At 39.2% G+C, this 19,257-nt stretch overlaps 3 protein-coding genes and 1 long non-coding RNA gene across 7 annotated transcripts in view; 3 read left to right on the forward strand and 1 right to left on the reverse strand.

The window, feature by feature from the left end:
* tdrd15 (tudor domain containing 15) overlaps positions 1 to 19,257 on the reverse strand; it is a 36,971-nt gene that overhangs the window by 10,720 nt on the left and 6,994 nt on the right. The window contains exon 1 of one of the 2 annotated variants that reach the window (XM_042389637.1): positions 9,879 to 9,967. The exons of the other annotated variant lie outside the window; for it this stretch is intronic. The gene's annotated coding sequence lies outside the window, so the exon portion shown is untranslated. Of the gene's footprint in view, positions 1 to 9,878; positions 9,968 to 19,257 lie in introns of those variants that run through there. 2 annotated transcript variants of the gene reach the window in all.
* On the forward strand, positions 811 to 3,014 carry LOC121881909 (tripartite motif-containing protein 16-like). The gene has a single exon (XM_042389732.1). The coding sequence runs from the start codon at positions 1,303 to 1,305 to the stop codon at positions 2,974 to 2,976; it is 1,674 nt and encodes a 557-aa protein (XP_042245666.1). The 5' UTR covers positions 811 to 1,302; the 3' UTR covers positions 2,977 to 3,014.
* Positions 5,476 to 18,082, forward strand: LOC121882760. Its single transcript, XM_042391203.1, has 4 exons — positions 5,476 to 7,680; positions 14,367 to 14,444; positions 14,551 to 14,640; positions 16,246 to 18,082. The coding sequence occupies exons 1-4, from the start codon at positions 6,022 to 6,024 to the stop codon at positions 18,022 to 18,024; spliced, it is 3,606 nt and encodes a 1,201-aa protein (XP_042247137.1). The 5' UTR covers positions 5,476 to 6,021; the 3' UTR covers positions 18,025 to 18,082.
* LOC121881957 lies at positions 11,339 to 15,461 on the forward strand. 3 transcript variants are annotated; one of them, XR_006091960.1, is made up of 4 exons: positions 11,339 to 11,416; positions 13,961 to 13,988; positions 14,074 to 14,181; positions 14,367 to 15,461. It is a non-coding gene; the product is annotated as an uncharacterized LOC121881957 (long non-coding RNA). The 3 variants fall into 3 exon arrangements; XR_006091959.1 differs by lacking the exon at positions 11,339 to 11,416 and having other exon boundaries at positions 13,747 to 13,988; positions 14,367 to 14,444; positions 14,551 to 15,461; XR_006091958.1 differs by lacking the exon at positions 11,339 to 11,416 and having other exon boundaries at positions 13,747 to 13,988.

Consider the following 19,257-nt stretch of genomic DNA (forward strand, 5'->3'; position numbering starts at 1 on the left):
CAACCCAATAATATTCAGTTTACTATGTAGAAGACAGAGGTGGAAGAAGTACTCAGATCCTTTACTTCAGTAAAAGTACCAATACAGAAATGTAAAAATACTCCATTACAAGTATTGTGAGTACTTTTGAGTGTTTTATTAATTTTACATGTAAGCAAACGTCTCCAGACATGGAAACTGAACACATTCAGGAGTTTGGAGTTGTATTATCTGGTCTTTAGCAGCCAGACTCCCCCTGCTGTCCATAAGAAGTGAGGCAACATGAACTCTGATCCTTCAATACAAGTAGAAATATTTCTGTCAGTAAAACAGACAACCTGCATCAACTACACTGTTATGGTTTAGTAAGACCTAAAGTCTGATCTAGAACAAGGAAACACAGGTGTATCCTCTGCAGAACTTTTTTTTAACAGATGGCACCACCCCTTTGATCCAATGTGTTTATTGATTGGTTATTGATTGGTCAGCTGATCTGTTTGGACAGTCAGCAGTCAGGTTGTTGTTGTAATACAGCAGATCAGGAAAACTCACATGTCAAACAACGTCACACAGCTGCGTCTCCTATAAAATCATCCTGAGCCTGAAAAGGACATCAGACTGTCACAAACTAAATAAGCAATATTTGATTTTAACATATTCTGCAGGCTGCAGCTGTTTTTATTGCTCCTTTATATTAGTTCTATTCTTTCAGAAATTAACAGATTTAAATTGTGTATTTGTGTCTTATTCTGTGACAGACAGACGCTGCTATAGATCTATAATCAAATGATAAATATTGGAGCAGTTATCAGGTGTTTTCCCTCCAACTATCAATACGTAGAAATTAAGTAACTGTTTAAAGAGTTAATACAGTTGTACATTAATTTTTAGTTTAAACTTCTTGAAAATCTCCTCAAAATAAGGCCGGAGTGAGTGAGGACGTCCCTTTTGGTGAATTAAATCCCTCCGTCCTCGCTGGGAGGAGCTGAGACGTGAGTGAGGGAAGCGAGGAGCCACGTTAGCCAAATGAAAAACAGCCAATAACCTTTAAACCTGCTCCTCTGCCTGGAATGAATCAGCACTTGATAAGCCCTCCCTCTTCTTCCTGCTCTCAAACACAACAAGCTCCACTCTGTGCTCATATCTCCTTGTTCCCTCCCCTTCAGATCTATAGTTTGCAGATGGGTGTAACCAACATGTAATGTAGTACAAGAGCTGTCAGGCTGCATTTACTGCAGAAACACATATTGTTAGATCAAAGTTCAAACTTGTGTCACTTCTCAGGAAGTGAACCTTAGACAGTCGTTGCCACTGAGAGCTGAAATGGAGCAGAAAGGAGATCAGCTGGACCGAGAAACCTTCTCTTGTTCGATCTGTCTGGATCTACTGAAGGATCCGGTGACTATTCCCTGTGGACACAGTTACTGCATGAACTGTATTAAAACACACTGGGATGGAGAGGATCAGAGGAAGATCTACAGCTGCCCTCAGTGCAGACAGACCTTCACACCGAGGCCTGTCCTGATGAAAAACACCATGTTAGCAGCTTTAGTGGAGCAGCTGAAGAAGACTGGACTCCAAGCTGCTCCTGCTAATCACTGCTATGCTGGACCTGAAGATGTGGCCTGTGATGTCTGCACTGGGAGGAAGCGGAAAGCCCTCAAGTCCTGTCTGACTTGTCCGGCCTCTTACTGTGAGAATCATCTTCAGCCTCATTATGATGCAGCTCCGTTAAAGAAACACAAGCTGGTCAACCCCTCGGAGAAGCTCCAGGAGAACATCTGCTCTCGTCATGATGAGGTGATGAAGATGTTCTGCCGTACTGATCAGCAGAGTATCTGTTATCTCTGCTCTATGGATGAACATAAAGGCCACGACACAGTCTCAGCTGCAGCAGTGAGGACTGAGAGGCAGAGAGAGCTCGAGGTGAGTCGACAACAAATCCAGCAGAGAATCCAGGACAGAGAGAAAGATGTGAAGCTGCTTCAACAGGAGGTGGAGGCCGTCAGTCGCTCTGCTGATAAAGCAGTGGAGGACAGTGAGAAGATCATCACTGAGCTGATCCGTCTCATCCAGAAAAGAAGCTCTGATGTGAAGCAGCAGATCAGATCCCAGCAGGAAACTGAGGTGAGTCGAGTCAAAGAGCTTCAGGAGAAGCTGAAGCAGGAGATCACTGAGCTGAAGAGGAAGGACGCTGAACTGAAGAAGCTCTCACGCACAGAGGATCACACCCAGTTTCTACACAACTACCCCTCACTGTCACAACTCAGTGCATCTACAGACTCATCCAGCATCAATATCCGTCCTCTGAGATACTTTGAGGATGTGACAGCAGCTGTGTCAGAGCTCAAAGATAAACTACAGGACATCCTGAGGGAGAATTGGACAAACATCTCACTGACAGTGACTGAAGTGAACGTTTTACTGCCACAACCAGGACCCAAGACCAGAGCTGAGTTCTTAAAATATTCATGTGAAATCACTCTGGATCCAAACACAGCAAACACATGGCTGTTATTATCTGAGGGGAACAGAAAAGCAGAACGAATGAAACAACAACAGTCTTATTCTAGTCACCTAGACAGATTCATTAATAACGTTCAGGTCCTGAGTAGAGAGAGTCTGACTGGACGTTGTTACTGGGAGGTGGAGTGGAGAGGGGAAGGAGTTGAGGTAGCAGTCGTATACAAGAATATCAACAGAGCAGGAAGCTCAAAGGAATGTAGATTTGGACGTAATGACAAATCTTGGATGTTATATTGTGACACTAACAGTTATACATTTTGGTTCAACAACATCTCAACTTCTGTCTCAGGTCCTGGTTCCTCCAGAGTAGGAGTGTACCTGGATCACAGTGCAGGTATTCTGTCCTTCTACAGCGTCTCTGAAACCATGACTCTCCTCCACAGAGTCCAGACCACATTCACTCAGCCTCTCTATGCTGGACTTTGGCTTTGTTATAATGAAGCCACAGCTGAGTTGTGTAAACTCAAATAGACAGAAGTCATTTCAGACTTAATGTGTCAGATTCTGTTGTAATTAGGGCCTGAGCCCCAAAGGGGCGAAGACCCTCTTGTATTTTGTTCTGTTTGTTTCTTTATTATTCCGCCACTTAAACCCTAAATTTGACCCCCTAAACATGCTCAAAAACTCTCCAAATTTGGTCTGGTGAAAAATTTGATAAAATGTAAAAATTAACCCCCAAAGTGCCAAAATGTGCTCATAGGAATGTAGGAATGTCATAGAGAGATCAAACTAAAACTCAATTATTCGTTTCATCAAGACCTACAAATCATATGCTGACACCCCTGACCTAAATCCAACAGGAAGTCCGCAATAAGCCCATCACAGTATGACTTTGCACCAATTTTGGACCCCGAACAAATGCTATCTCTTCCGAGGGCGTTAATGGTATCGGCTTCAAACTTTAATACATGACTTATGACACTGTGCTGAACAAAAGTTGTTAAAAACTTTGTAATAACTCGAACGGTTTGGATTTTATAAGCCCTGAAAGTTGCAGTGCCACATCACCCTTACAATGTAAACCAATGGGGAGGCATGAACTTTGTGTCAAACTGAGGCTTCTGACGTCTAAATTATAAGTCTGACCACTTTCAAACCTGTATCAATGGATACAAAATGTGATTTTTGATGTAAAATTTGGCCAAAGTCATGGGATTTATGAGGAGATTTCACAAGAAGCGTACTCTAAAATCCTCCTCTCCAACTGCTCCTGGTGATGTCACTCCCTCAGTGCTGTGAAACATTCCGCAATACACACTCATTATAAAATCACAGGAGGAGCAAGAAAAGACTTTAAAACTCACACTCTAATATCTCAAAAACAATAAAAGATAGAAAAAACATGTAAATTCAAGATTTGTAGGTCAAAGTCTCGTGACTCATTTAAAGTTCAAATGAAGTTTGTATCCAAAACTATGTGGAAGCAGTAAATTATCAAAAAAGTGTGGGTACACATTTCAATCAAACTTTCACCAGGGCATGTGGGTTAAAAGTCTGTACTTTTCTAAAAATAGACGATGAAAATTAGGAAATTAATTTCTTTTACAACCAAACTCCGAGAGTTTTCAATTTACTAATTGAAATTCAAGTGAATGGGCCAAAAACTTGCTTAATTTTGATGCCACAGGTGTGAGCAAGACAGACATGTCTCAACCTGCAGAAAATTCTCATCCTCATACCATTGAGATTTGATGTTTCACCATGACAGAGGAAGCTGCCATAACTTTATTGTAAATGCTCCAGTCTGCACCAAACTTTACATGTTTGATAAGAGTCCCGGCCTGAACACGTCTACATGACAATATCCCATCAGTGATGCAAACTGGTTGAATAGCGCCCCCTACGAAATTGCAGCAAAGCAGCCCCAGCAGCAGGCAAAATAGTGGACAAAGGAAGTGATGTTTAACTCCTTCCTGCACTGTATGAAAACAGCCGGGTCTGAAGACATCTACATGCCTGTGACAGAAGCCCTTCGACTGCGCCATGCCCCGACATGTGCAGAGGCGCGAGGGCCCGTTCGACGCGGCTTGCAGTTTTAATTCTTCATGTTTTTGTCTCCATTGTGTCTGAGAGCTCGTTGCTGTGGTGTTTCTGAACTGCACAGAGATCAGCTGTCAATCAAACTGGGATTGTCAACACTTTTTTCTTTTCATTTGTTGTTCTGTTGATGTTTTCAGTTTCTTTAAATTTCACTTTTTCCTGTGTGTTTTTATCCATGGAGGCTATCACTGCTCATGATGATGTTTTTAACCTTCACTGATGTTTCTTCAGATGTTAGTTAGTTGCTTCTAAATGTTAGTTTCATGTTTGTATTGATGTATTTGTTTGCTGTTGTTTCTCCACTTCAGCGTCTTAAACAGAGAAAATAGCAGAACTTCCTTCATCTTAGATATTTTATTCTCACTTTGTAAATTGATAAAGAAATGTACAATCAAAGTGTAATTATCATGATAATAATCATTTATTATGTTCTTGTACATTCTGGGTTAAACTAACTGATTGTGTGGATGAAGTGAATCTGTACATGAAATCATTGAACAAGAGTCATTTAACAGACTTTACTGATCGGATGTGTGAACAATCTGAAGCTTTACATAATCAATAAAGATGTTTTTTCCAACAGTGAGCAAAGTATTTTCTTCTGTCTTCATCTCAGCGTCTCATTCAAAGCTTCTGGAGAAAATGTGAAACTAAAATGAGAGTTTATTTGAGGCAGTTTTCCTCCTGAAACACCACAAAGTACAAATAACAAACTGATCAAATGTTTTATGTGTAAAATATTGATCTTATAGGTAACTAAAGCTGTCAGATAAATGTAGTGGAGTGGAAGTATAAAGTAGCATCACATGGAAATACTCAAGTAAAGTACAAGTACCTCAAAATTGTACTTAAGTGCAGTACTTGTGAGTAAATGTACTTAGTTACTTTCCACCATCTGGTAGAAAACTAAATAAACCAGAAAAAGTCACATTTGAGAAGCTGGAATCAGAGAAATTTGACAGCAAACAATCAATCAATTACCAAGGTAGTCCTGTCTGGTTTGTGTTCACAATCTTTAGAGGAAGGGTCGGCGGAACAACAAGCTTTCTCTCCAAAAATACAACATGATTGTATTTTTGTTTTGTGTTTTTCTATTTTGACATTTGTATAATTGTTACTGATTATGTGATGGATTGTACAGTGTCTACAACTGCTTCAACAAGGGAGGAGTCACGTTAGCCAAATGAAAAACAGCCAGTATCCCTTTAAACCTGCTCCTCTGCCTGGAATGAATCAGCACTTGATAAGCCCTCCCTCTTCTTCCTGTTCTCAGACACAAAAAGCTCCACTCTGTGCTCATATTTCCTTGTTCCCTCCCCTTCAGATCTACAGTTTGCAGATGGGTGTAACCAACATGTAATGTAGTACAAGAGCTGTCAGGCTGCAGAAACACATGTTGTTCAGATCAGAGCTCAAACTAGTTTCACTTCTCAAAATGAAGTGAAACAAGTCAGACAGTCGTCACTGAGAGCTGAAATGGAGCAGAAAGGAGATCAGCTGGACCGAGAAACCTTCTCTTGTTCGATCTGTCTGGGTCTACTGAAGGATCCGGTGACTATTCCCTGTGGACACAGTTACTGCATGAACTGTATTAAAACACACTGGGATGGAGAGGATCAGAGGAAGATCTACAGCTGCCCTCAGTGCAGACAGGCCTTCACACCGAGGCCTGTCCTGATGAAAAGCACCATGTTAGCAGCTTTAGTGGAGCAGCTGAAGAAGACTGGACTCCAAGCTGCTCCTGCTGATCACTGCTATGCTGGACCTGAAGATGTGGCCTGTGATGTCTGCACTGGGAGGAAGCTGAAAGCCCTCAAGTCCTGTCTGCAGTGTCTGATCTCTTACTGTGAGAAACACCTTCAGCCTCATTATGATGCAGCTCCGTTAAAGAAACACAAGCTGGTCGACCCCTCAGAGAAGCTTCAGGAGAACATCTGCTCTCGTCATGATGAGGTGATGAAGATATTCTGCCGTACTGATCAGCAGAGTATCTGTTATCTCTGCTCTGTGGATGAACATAAAGGCCACGACACAGTCTCAGCTGCAGCAGTGAAGACTGAGAGGCAGAGAGAGCTCGAGGTGAGTCGACAACAAATCCAGCAGAGAATCCAGGACAGAGAGAAAGATGTGAAGCTGCTTCAACAGGAGGTGGAGGCCGTCAGTCGCTCTGCTGATAAAGCAGTGGAGGACAGTGAGAAGATCTTCACTGAGCTGATCCGTCTCATCCAGAAAAGAAGCTCTGATGTGAAGCAGCAGATCAGATCCCAGCAGGAAACTGAAGTGAGTCGAGTCAAAGAGCTTCAGGAGAAGCTGGAGCAGGAGATCACTGAGCTGAAGAGGAAAGACGCTGAACTGAAGCAGTTCTCACACACAGAGGATCACATCCAGTTTCTACACAACTACCCCTCACTGTCACAACTCAGTGCATCTACAGACTCATCCAGCATCAATATCCGTCCTCTGAGATACTTTGAGGATGTGACAGCAGCTGTTTCAGAGCTCAAAGATCAACTACAGGACATCCTGAGGGAGAAATGGACAAAAATCTCACTGACAGTGACTGAAGTGGACGTTTTACTGTCAGAACTAGAACCCAAGACCAGAGCTGAGTTCTTAAAATATTCACGTGAAATCACTCTGGATCCAAACACAGCACACACATATCTATTATTATCTGAGGGGAACAGAAAGGCAGAACTAACGAGACAACAACAGTCTTATTCTAGTCACCCAGACAGATTCACGGATTATGATCAGGTCCTGAGTAGAGAGAGTCTGACTGGACGTTGTTACTGGGAGGTGGTGTGGAGACGGAGAGGAATTTATGTAGCAGTCGCATACAAGAATATCAGCAGAGCAGGAGATTCAGATGAATGTGTATTTGGATTAAATGACAAATCTTGGTCTTTATCTTGTTACATTAACAGTTATACATTTTGGTTCAACAACATCTCAACTTCCGTCTCAGGTCCTGGTTCCTCCAGAGTAGGAGTGTACCTGGATCACAGTGCAGGTATTCTGTCCTTCTACAGCGTCTCTGAAACCATGACTCTCCTCCACAGAGTCCAGACCACATTCACTCAGCCTCTCTATGCTGGACTTTGGCTTTATATTGGATCCACAGCTGAGTTGTGTAAACTCAAATAGACAGAAGTCATTTCAGACTTCATGTGTCAGATTCTGTTGTAATTCTTCATGTTTTTGTCTCCATTGTGTCTGAGAGCTTGTTGCTGTGGTGTTTCTGAACTGCACAGAGATCAGCTGTCAATCAAACTGGGATTGTCAACACTTTTTTCTTTTCATTTGTTCTGTTGATGTTTTCAGTTTCTTTAAATGTCACTTTTTCCTGTGTGTTTTTATCCATGGAGGCTATCACTGCTCATGATGATGTCTTTTACCTTCACTGACGTTTCTTCAGATGAAAATATAAACATCTCTTTGTCCTAAATGTTAGTTTCATGTTTGTATTGATGTATTTGTTTGCTGTTGTTTCTCCACTTCAGCGTCTTTAACAGAGAAAACAGCAGAACTTCCTTCATCATAGATATTTTGTTCTCATCATTTTGTAAATTGATAAAGAAATGTATAATCAAAGTGTAATTATCATGATAATAATCATTTATTATGTTCTTGTACATTCTGGGTTAAACTAACTGATTGTGAGGATGAAGTGAATCTGAACATGAAATCATTGAACAAGAGTCATTTATCAGACTTTACTGATCGATGTGTGAACAATCTGAAGCTTTACATAATCAATAAAGATGTTTTTTCAACAATGAACAAAGTGTTTTCTTCTGTCTTCATCTCAGGATCTCATTCAAAGCTTCTGGAGAAAATGTGAAACTAAAATGAGAGTTTATTTGAGGCAGTTTTCCTCCTGAAACACCACAAAGTACAAATAACAAACTGATCAAATGTTTTATGTGTAAAATATTGATCTGATAGGTAACTAAAGCTGTCAGATAAATGTAGTGGAGTGGAAGTATAAAGTAGCATCACATGGAAATACTCAGGTAAAGTACAAGTACCTCAAAATTGTACTTAAGTACAGAACTTGTGAGTAAATGTACTTAGTTACTTTCCACCATCTGGTAGAAAACTAAATAAACCAGAAAAAGTCACATTTGAGAAGCTGGAATCAGAGAAATTTGACAGCAAACAATCAATCAATTACCAAAGTAGTTGGCAATTAATAGTTGGAAACTAATCAATTTATCGACTTAGTTCTGGGTTAGAGCTGCAATTATCCTGTTGATATTGGTTGTGTGTGTGTGTGTGTGTGTGTGTGTGTGTGTGTTTCCTGTTACATGTGCAGCTATGTGACAGGGCAGGAGTTTCTATTTGACTGTGTTGTGTTGATGTTTTGGGGTTTTTCGTTGCTTTGTGGTATATTTAATGTATATTGGGTGTATGCTTCATGCTTATATTCTTATATTTATATTGCTTATGTTACCTATGCTCTCATGTTTATGCCTGTATTCTTTTATTTTGTTTTTCCATGTAAAGGACACTGAGGTTACTTGTAATGAAATGTGCTATATAAATAAAATTACCATTTTTTAATGCAACTTTGAGCCCATTGTTCTCATGGACAGGCAGTAAATCAAAACATTGCACTGAAATATAGTTGTTTCTGTGATATGCAGTCTGCTTTTTATCAAATGAAGTGATTATATATGACTCTTCAGTGCCAGTAGTTAAAAAAAGAAAAGCACCATTTTCCTTTACTTGCAGTTTGTCCCAGTTCCCGCAATTTTAACCAAAAAACGCTAAAAAAGCGAATTGTATCGCAATTTTTAAGAAAAGCCGCACTAAATCAAACATTTTAGCAATAATTACAACTGTGAAATCCTGGAGGGAAACTTTAAGCTTCTGGTAAAATACTTGAACATTTTGGTCCCACAGCAGCTAACTGTTAGCCCTCCAGATGTGCGGCTAACTTAAAACTCCAGTCAGAAGTTTAACTTTTAGCCATCTAGGCTGAACGTTAGCATTTGATTTAGACAGAGATAAATATTTCTAACTCAGTAACTTGGTGAACAGTAGTTTCCCTGAATGTACAGGGCAGCAGAGGATAACTGAAGTGCGCACACGGACTTTTTTCGCGGCGGTTTGACATTCAGATGATGTAAAACTAGCAGAGACGAGCTAACATCGTTAGCATGCTAGCCGACACTGAAGCTAACGTCACAGCTCGTGTAACGGCTGTCCTGTCGGTACACCGGGTCTGTTTTTACCTCTAATTAACCTCAGTGACCGGGAGCTTCTGTTATTTAACGACATCTTGTCTGACTGCAGCTTCTTCTGTCATATTTCTGACAGTTTCTTACCTTCTGCGGCGGCTCAGGTGAGCAACCTGTAGCTTCATCACTTCACTGCAGTCTGACCTCATTTCCTGCCAAAGGCTCGTGTCACGCTTTTATTTATTTATTTATTTATTTATAGTCCTGATAATAATTTGCTCTGTTCAATATAAAGACACTTTGATGACATTTTTTCTTTTTCAATAAAATATTTAGACAGAAAAATTCTCAAAGTCTTGATGGATGAAGTATTATGAATAGTGTGTGTAGTGCTGAAACAGTTATAATCAATTAATCAATAAGTTAGTACATCTAGAGCTGCAACTAATTAGGCTATTTCCATTATTGATTAATCAATTGGTTGTTTGGTGTATAAAATGTCAGAAAATGGTCGATCACTGTTTCCTAAACCTAAAATGTTGACAAACAGCCCAAAAGAAACCAGTAAAATATTCACATAAAAGAAACTGGAACCAGAAACTCAAAACAATTACAGTTGGTGATTAATTTTCAGACGATTAACTAATCGATTTATCGATTATGGCTGCTCATTGAGAGAACTTGCTTCTTTTCTCCCTTTTTTAAATTGTAAAAGCAGTTTGAAGGTTTCATCTTCAGCTCTGAATAACAGTGATGGACATTTATTCACTGTTTTCTGACGTTTTATACACAGAATGACTGATCATTTAATCAAAACAGTCATCAGCAGATTAATTAATGATGAAAATAATCATTAGTTGCAGCTCTAGTTTCTAGATTCTAGATGCACCTGAAATAAAAAAGTTTAAAATGAACCCATAAACAAACTATGACAGCTGTCACACAATAACCTCCATTCAAGATGCATATTTTAAAGTTTTCAATACAATCCAAATAAAGTTGAGCAATAAATCAGATGTAAAGGCAATTTGGACTTAAATCTCTGAGGTTTTTATGCACATATATAAGTTTGTAAAGAGCCAGCTGACTGTGGGAGGCAGGATGGATGGACAGACAGATGGATGAGGGTTTTTCTGTTAATCATTAATAACCTGGATTAGCCGCAGTCTTCTGTAAATATGATGAATGTGTCCACGGCTTCATTGGCTCTGCCCTCCTGCAGCTCTGCTTTATTAGTCTGCTGTTGCTCTGTCAGGTTTATCATCAGCGCAGAGTTTTTACACTTTTCTTTAGCTTCACATCAGTTTGTAGAAACGGACAAAAAATGCTGGACTTGATCTTTTCCTGGATTTGTTTTAAACTCGAGTTGGTTTAACAGTATTTAAGGATTCATTTGTGTGCAGAGCTGGTTCACAGTTTCAAGGACAAATGATCTGCATTGGATTGTTTTTTCACAACAGACTGGCCTCAGTTTTCTTCTTTGGTTAAATTTTTTTTTTTTAAAGTCTTTATTGACGTCTTTATGTCACTATGCCAATGAAACACAGCAGTGAGAGCTCAGCCAGGGATGGAGTGTTTCTTATTCACTCTAACCAAGACTTTGTGCAGCTCACCAGAGGAAACACGCACAGACTTTAACGGACAGACACACTTTCATCAGGAGGATGATTCTGGGATTAAATCAGGTAAAGCAGCACACAGTCTTATTTAAAGTGGTTTTATTACTGTTGGGGGTTTAGACCACAGTGGTGGTTGACACCTTGTTGTTTTATAGTTATTACATCATTAGTTTAAGTCTTATGCTGCATCTTTTCCTGTTTTCCTAAAATAATCTTCACTTCAGAGTCTAAATGTGTGGAAAGGTTTCACATCTGCTCAGATATATATAAAAAAAAAAAAAAAACATGCCACAGATCAGCCACATGGTGGTGCTGCAACAACAAACTTCACATGACTAAAACTGCAAAATTACATCTTCAGTTACTAATACACTTTTCAGTCTGTATTAAATATACAAAACATGATCAAAAAAGAAAACAGAGAAAAATCAGCACAAGCAAAAATGTATTAAAGAGAAGCAAATGCAACAAAATATATTTAATAGATGGAAAAGAAAAAAGAAAACTATTGATGGTGTACAATTTGTCCACACTTATTAAAGTCATTACTTTATACTTTATAAATCAAGATCTCATATTTATTTTTTCCATAAATAGCTTCAGATTGCTTTAGTGGATTTTTACAGAACACAGCGATATATTTGGTGCACAGATAACAAAAATATACCAATATACCATCTTTTTCTTCTCTCATGCAGCACAGTAGGAAATATAGCAAGTAAACACAACTTGGGAGCCAAGAGAAGATTATAATTAACAATATGAGAAACATAAAAGACTTTTCTTTACTGTTCATGACCAAAATCACATCAGTTTTCTCCTCAAATGTTTTGTTTCAGACATGTGAGTTGGGACGATGATGAAGATACACAAACAGGAGGGAAGATGTAATCTGTAAATGAGTGAAGTAAGAGAAATCAGTAAAGAAACAAGAATCAAATCAATCAAATAAAAAACAGATACTGGTGTTATGACATGCAGCTTTACAGTCAAATAGTAATCTTTAATGTAAAAATGTAAAACTAGAAACAGACTTTGATGGTTTGCTCCTCCATCCCAGATTTTACCCAAAACTTGTGTTTTATCCTGCAAAACTAAAAAAAAAAGTGCACAAAGTAAATAAAAGCTTCAAATTTCTTCCAGTTCATGAAATTCACAACAAAGAATTTAGATTTTAGAAGCAAGTGAAGTTACAGGAATCACTGAAGAAGAAGAAGCATCGAAATAGAGATAAATGTATAAAATGTAAAATGTTCCATCAGTAAAGAAAGAAACCTCACATTCATTAATATGAAAATGCCACATTTCTCTAAAAGTAAAAAGTTGTTCATGTTTTTCTTTCAAAGATTTTAAAGTCGACACATCATGTTTTAATTAGGACCCCCAAAGGGCGAAGGCCCTCTTGTATTTCGTGTTTTTTTCTTTCTTCTTTCTTTATTATTATGCCACTTAAACCCTAAATTTGACCCCCTAAACATGCTCAAAAACTTACCAAATTTGGCACACATATTTGATAAAATAAAAATTAACCCCCAATGTGCCAAAATGTGCTCTTGAGCGCCACCTATGTAACTAATATGGCTGCCATGGCCCGTAGGAATGTTGTAGAGAGATCAAACCAAAACTCAATTATTCGTCTCATCAAGACCTACAAATCATACAGTGACAACCCTGTCCTAAACCCAACAGGAAGTCTGCAATCGGCCTGTCAATATAGAGAATAGGAGGGAAGAAAGGGGAGGGATGGGTGTGGGGGTTGAATGCAGCTCATTTTTGTTTGATACAACAGAAAGGTCTCTATACATACAGTATATTACATACAAACTTCGTATGAAGTTTGGTGTTATCATTTATTTTACAATAATTATAGGTCTTATATGTATAACTCAGTAATGGGGATGACCTACAAGGGGAAGGGAAAAAATGGAGTGAGAGTGACAGTTTAGTGATAAAGTGCTGTAGAAAAATGAAATCAAAACTAAAATTTGTAGTTCTATAGTGCGGTTTGCTCACACTCTCCATTCAAATATATGAGTATTTTTCTGTCCAGCTGCAGTTACTTATTGTCTCTACACACCTGACAGTACACATGTTAATCAAATTTTGACCAGGTCATGTGGGTTAAAATTCTTTCCTTTTCTAAAAATAGACTTGATGAAAATTAGGAAATTAATTTGTTTTACACACAAACTCATCAAGAGTTCTCAATTTACTAATTGAAATTCAAGTGAATGGGCCCAAAACTTGCATAATTCTGATGACACAGGTGTGAGCAAGACAGACATGTCTCACCCTGCAGAAAATTCTCATCCTCACACTGTTGAGATTTGATGTTTCGCCATGACGGAGGAAGTTGCTATAACTTTATTGTAAATACTCCAGTCTGCTCCAAACTTTACATGTTTGTAAAGTCAGACCTGTCAGCCCAGGTCTGAAGACATCTACATGCCCGTGACAGAAGCCCTTCGACTGCACCACGCCCCGATGTGCACCAGGGTGCGAGGGCCTGTTCAGCACTACTTGCAGCTTTAATATTTTAAAAATTTTGCTGATCAAGTCAAAAATTTATCATTTAAATTTAAGCTCAAATCTGATTTTCTTTGATTACAGGTTTTCAGGGAGCAAACTCAAGAACGAGGTAATTCTCTCACTTATTGAAATAAAAACTATGGTATAGATATTATCTAAAGAAAACAGTCCTGACGTTGTTGTGGGAGGTGCAGGGAGGTTTCACCAGGAAATACTCACTGAGCTCTAAAACTGGAACATTACTCCCAGACTTCCCCAGTGCTCAGCATCTTCTGCTGCAGGGAAATATCTCCAGAGAAAAGGTCAGTATTGATTATTATAAACAGACATGATCATCTCTGAGAAGCTTTACGGTCTCTATCTGCAGTGTTTCTGTCTGATGAAAACAAAACAGCAAACATCTCAATTCTGAAAAACACAGTTTTGGTTAATTGGTTGTCAGTGATTCCATCATTATTGTTGGTTTAATTTCATGTTCCTGTTCCAGGTGGACACTCTCATCATGATGTATAAAACACACTGCCAGTGCATCTTGGACAATGCCATTAATGTCAACTTTGAGGAGGTGATAATTACTGTCACATGAGAGCATTTTATTATTTAATACCAGTGAAGAGGACAGTTTACTGTCCACTCCAACTGATAAAACTCTTCAAATATTTTTGTTTCAGATCCAGAATTTTCTGCTTCACTTCTGGCAGGGAATGCCCGACCACCTGCTGCCGCTGATGGAAAACCCAGTGATAGTTGACATCTTCTGTGTCTGCGACTCTTTTCTATATAAGGTTGTCATAAAATCAGGTTTCTCTGATCCTTCAATACAAGTAGAAATATTTCTGTCAATAAAACAATCTGCATCAACTAGACTGTTACAATTTAGTAAAATCTACAATCTAATGTAGAACGAGGAAACACAGGTGTATCCTCTGCAGAAGATTTTTAAAGGATGGCAACACCCCTTTGATCCAGTGTGTTTATCGATTGGTTATTGATTGGTCAGCTGATCTGTTTGGACAGTAAACAGTCAGGTTGTTGTTGTAATACAGCAGATCAGGAAAACTACCTGTGGAACAGGAATGACGTCACCAACAGCAGCTTTTCATATTTATTCATAAAATAAAATTATATGTGTGTAGAATCTGAATTAATCATAAAAAGATTATTTGTTTATTTATCTTCATGAGTCAGAAGGATTCTCTTTTCTTCTTTTTTCTGTTTCAGTCCGTCTTGTGAGAGACATTTGAATAATAAGTGATCATTTAATAAATCTTTTGTATAAATGTTACACATGTTTTCACACTAAGTTGTAAATGTTTTCAGCTGAGTGTGATGTAATGAACTTGTTTCTATCTGAGGGTTATTGTCATCATGTGACCATACTTGTTTGTAAGAAGGTGTAACAGTTTGTGGAAATGTCCATTTAGATACCTGACTGGTTTTAGCTTCTGGAGAGATATAAAGCTGTCTGGTTTGTGTTCACAATCTTTAGAGGAAGGGTCGGCGGAACAACAAGCTTTCTCTCCAAAAATACAACATGATTGTATTTTTGTTTTGTGTTTTTCTATTTTGACATTTGTATAATTGTTACTGATTATGTGATGGATTGTACAGTGTCTACAACCGCTTCAACAAGTAACAATGTTTAATGTTTTCTTTATGTTTCTGTGTGGTTCTTGAGCAACAATGAAAAATTTCCACAACAGTCTCTCCTTCAGGAAAATATGACGTCACACAGCTGCGTCTCCTATAAAATCATCCTGAGCCTGAAAAGGACGTCAGACTGTCACAAACTAAATAAGCAATATTTTATTCAAACATATTCTGCAGGCTGCAGCTGTTTTTATTGCTCCTTTATATTAGTTCTATTCTTTCAGAAATTAACAGATTTAAATTGTGTATTTGTGTCTTATTCTGTGACAGACAGACGCTGCTATAGATCTATAATCAAATGATAAATATTGGAGCAGTTATCAGGTGTTTTCCTTCCAGCTATCAATACGTAGAAATTAAGTAACTGTTAATGTACAGTTCATTGTACATGAATTTTTAGTTTAAACTTCTAGAAAATCTCCTCAAAATAAAGCCGGAGTGAGTGAGGACGTCCCTTTTGGTGAATTAAATCCCTCCGTCCTTGCTGGGAGGAGCTGAGACGTGAGTGAGGGAAGCGAGGAGTCACGTTAGCCAAATGAAAAGCAGCCAATAACCTTTAAACCTGCTCCTCTACCTGGAATGAATCAGCACTTGATAAGCCCTCCCTCTTCTTCCTGCTCTCAAACACAAAAAGCTCCACTCTGTGCTCATATCTCCTTGTTCCCTCCCCTTCAGATCTACAGTTTGCAGATGGGTGTAACCAACATGTAATGTAGTACAAGAGCTGTCAGGCTGCGGAAACACATGTTGTTCAGATCAGAGCTCAAACCTGTTTCACTTCTCAGGAAGTGAAACTCAGACAGTCGTTGCTGCTGAGAGCTGAAATGGAGCAGAAAGGAGATCAGCTGGACCGAGAAACCTTCTCTTGTTCGATCTGTCTGGATCTACTGAAGGATCCGGTGACTATTCCCTGTGGACACAGCTACTGCATGAACTGTATTAAAACACACTGGGATGGAGAGGATCAGAGGAAGGTCTACAGCTGCCCTCAGTGCAGACAGGTTTTCACACCGAGGCCTGTCCTGGTGAAAAACACCATGTTAGCAGCTTTAGTGGAGCAGCTGAAGAAGACTGGACTCCAAGCTGCTCCTGCTGATCACTGCTATGCTGGACCTGAAGATGTGGCCTGTGATGTCTGCACTGGGAGGAAGCGGAAAGCCCTCAAGTCCTGTCTGACTTGTCCGGCCTCTTACTGTGAGAATCATCTTCAGCCTCATTATGATGCAGCTCCGTTAAAGAAACACAAGCTGGTCGACCCCTCGGAGAAGCTCCAGGAGAACATCTGTTCTCGTCATGATGAGGTGATGAAGATGTTCTGCCGTACTGATCAGCAGAGTATCTGTTATCTCTGCACTATGGATGAACATAAAGGCCACGACACAGTCTCAGCTGCAGCAGAAAGGACTGAGAGGCAGAGAGAGCTCGAGGTGAGTCGACAACAAATCCAGCAGAGAATCCAGGACAGAGAGAAAGATGTGAAGCTGCTTCAACAGGAGGTGGAGGCCGTCAGTCGCTCTGCTGATAAAGCAGTGGAGGACAGAAGGAGGATCTTCACTGGGCTGATCTGTCTCATCCAGAAAAGAAGCTCTGATGTGAAGCAGCAGATCAGATCCCAGCAGGAAACTGAAGTGAGTCGAGTCAAAGAGCTTCAGGAGAAGCTGAAGCAGGAGATCACTGAGCTGAAGAGGAAAGACGCTGAACTGAAGAAGCTTTCACACACAGAGGATCACACCCAGTTTCTACTCAACTACCCCTCACTGTCACAACTCAGTGCATCTACAGACTCATCCAGCATCAATATCCGTCCTCTGAGATACTTTGAGGATGTGACAGCAGCTGTTTCAAAGCTCAGAGATCAACTACAGGACATCCTGAGGGTGAAATGGACAAACATCTCACTGGCAGTGACTGAAGTGGATGTTTTACTGTCACAACCAGAACCCAAGACCAGAGCTGAGTTCTTAAAATATTCACGTGGAATCACTCTGGATCCAAACACAGCAAACACATGGCTGTTATTATCTGAGGGGAACAGAAAAGCAGAACGAATGAAACAACAACAGTCTTATTCTAGTCACCCAGAAAGATTCACTGGATATCATCAGGTCCTGAGTAGACAGAGTCTGACTGGACGTTGTTACTGGGAGGTGGAGTGGAGAGGCGAAGGAGTTGATGTAACAGTCGCATACAAGAATATCAATAGAGCAGGAGACTCAAAGGAATGTGGATTTGGATTTAATGTCAAATCTTGGTCTTTACATTGTTACCCTGACAGTTATAAATTTTGGTTCAACAACATCACAACTTCCGTCTCAGGTCCTGTTTCCTCCAGAGTAGGAGTGTACCTGGATCACAGAGCAGGTATTCTGTCCTTCTACAGCATCTCTGAAACCATGACTCTCCTCCACAGAGTCCAGACCACATTCACTCAGCCTCTCTATGCTGGACTTTGGCTTTATATTGGATCCACAGCTGAGTTGTGTAAACTCAAATAGACAGAAGTCATTTCAGACTTCATGTGTCAGATTCTGTTGTAATTCTTCATGTTTTTGTCTCCATTGTTTCTGAGAGCTCGTTGCTGTGGTGTTTCTGAACTGCACAGAGATCAGCTGTCAATCAAACTGGGATTGTCAACACTTTTTTATTTTCATTTGTTGTTCTGTTGATGTTTTCAGTTTCTTTAAATGTCACTTTTTCCTGTGTGTTTTTATCCATGGAGGCTATCACTGCTCATGATGATGTTTTTAACCTTTACTGACGTTTCTTCAGATGAAAATATAAACTTCTCTTTGTTCTAAATGTTAGTTTCATGTTTGTATTGATGTATTTGTTTGCTGTTGTTTCTCCACTTCAGCGTCTTAAACAGAGAAAACAGCAGAACTTCCTTCATCATAGATATTTTGTTCTCATCATTTTGTAAATTGATAAAGAAATGTGTAATCAAAGTGTAATTATCATGATAATAATCATTTATTATGTTCTTGTACATTCTGGGTTAAACTAACTGATTGTGTGGATGAAGTGAATCTGAACATGAAATCATCGAACAAGAGTCATTTAACAGACTTTACTGATCGGATGTGTGAACAATCTGAAGCTTTACATAATCAATAAAGATGTTTTTTTCAACAGTGAGCAAAGTATTTTCTTCTGTCTTCATCTCAGGATCTCATTCAAAGCTTCTGGAGAAAATGTGAAACTAAAATGAGAGTTTATTTGAGGCAGTTTTCCTCCTGAAACACCACAAAGTACAAATAACAAACTGATCAAGTGTTTTATGTGTAAAATATTGATCTGATAGGTAACTAAAGCTGTCAGATAAATGTAGTGGAGTGGAAGTATAAAGTAGCATCACATGGAAATACTCAAGTAAAGTACAAATACCTCAAAGTTGTACTTAAGTACAGTACTTGTGAGTAAATAAATCAGAAAAAGTCACATTTGAGAAGCTGGAATCAGAGAAATTTGACAGCAAACAATCAATCAATTACCAAAGTAGTTGGCAATTAATAGTTGGAAACTAATCAATTTATCAACTTAGTTCTGGGTTAGAGCTGCAATTTTCCTGTTGATATTGGCTGTGTGTGTGTGTGTGTGTTTCCTGTTACATGTGCAGCTATGTGACAGGGCAGGAGTTTCTATTTGACTGTGTTGTGTTGATGTTTTGGGGTTTTTCGTTGCTTTGTGGTATATTTAATGTATATTGGGTGTATGCTTCATGCTTATAT

Source organism: Thunnus maccoyii, chromosome 17, assembly GCF_910596095.1.
Source record: "Thunnus maccoyii chromosome 17, fThuMac1.1, whole genome shotgun sequence".
NCBI classification, from domain to species: domain Eukaryota; kingdom Metazoa; phylum Chordata; class Actinopteri; order Scombriformes; family Scombridae; genus Thunnus; species Thunnus maccoyii.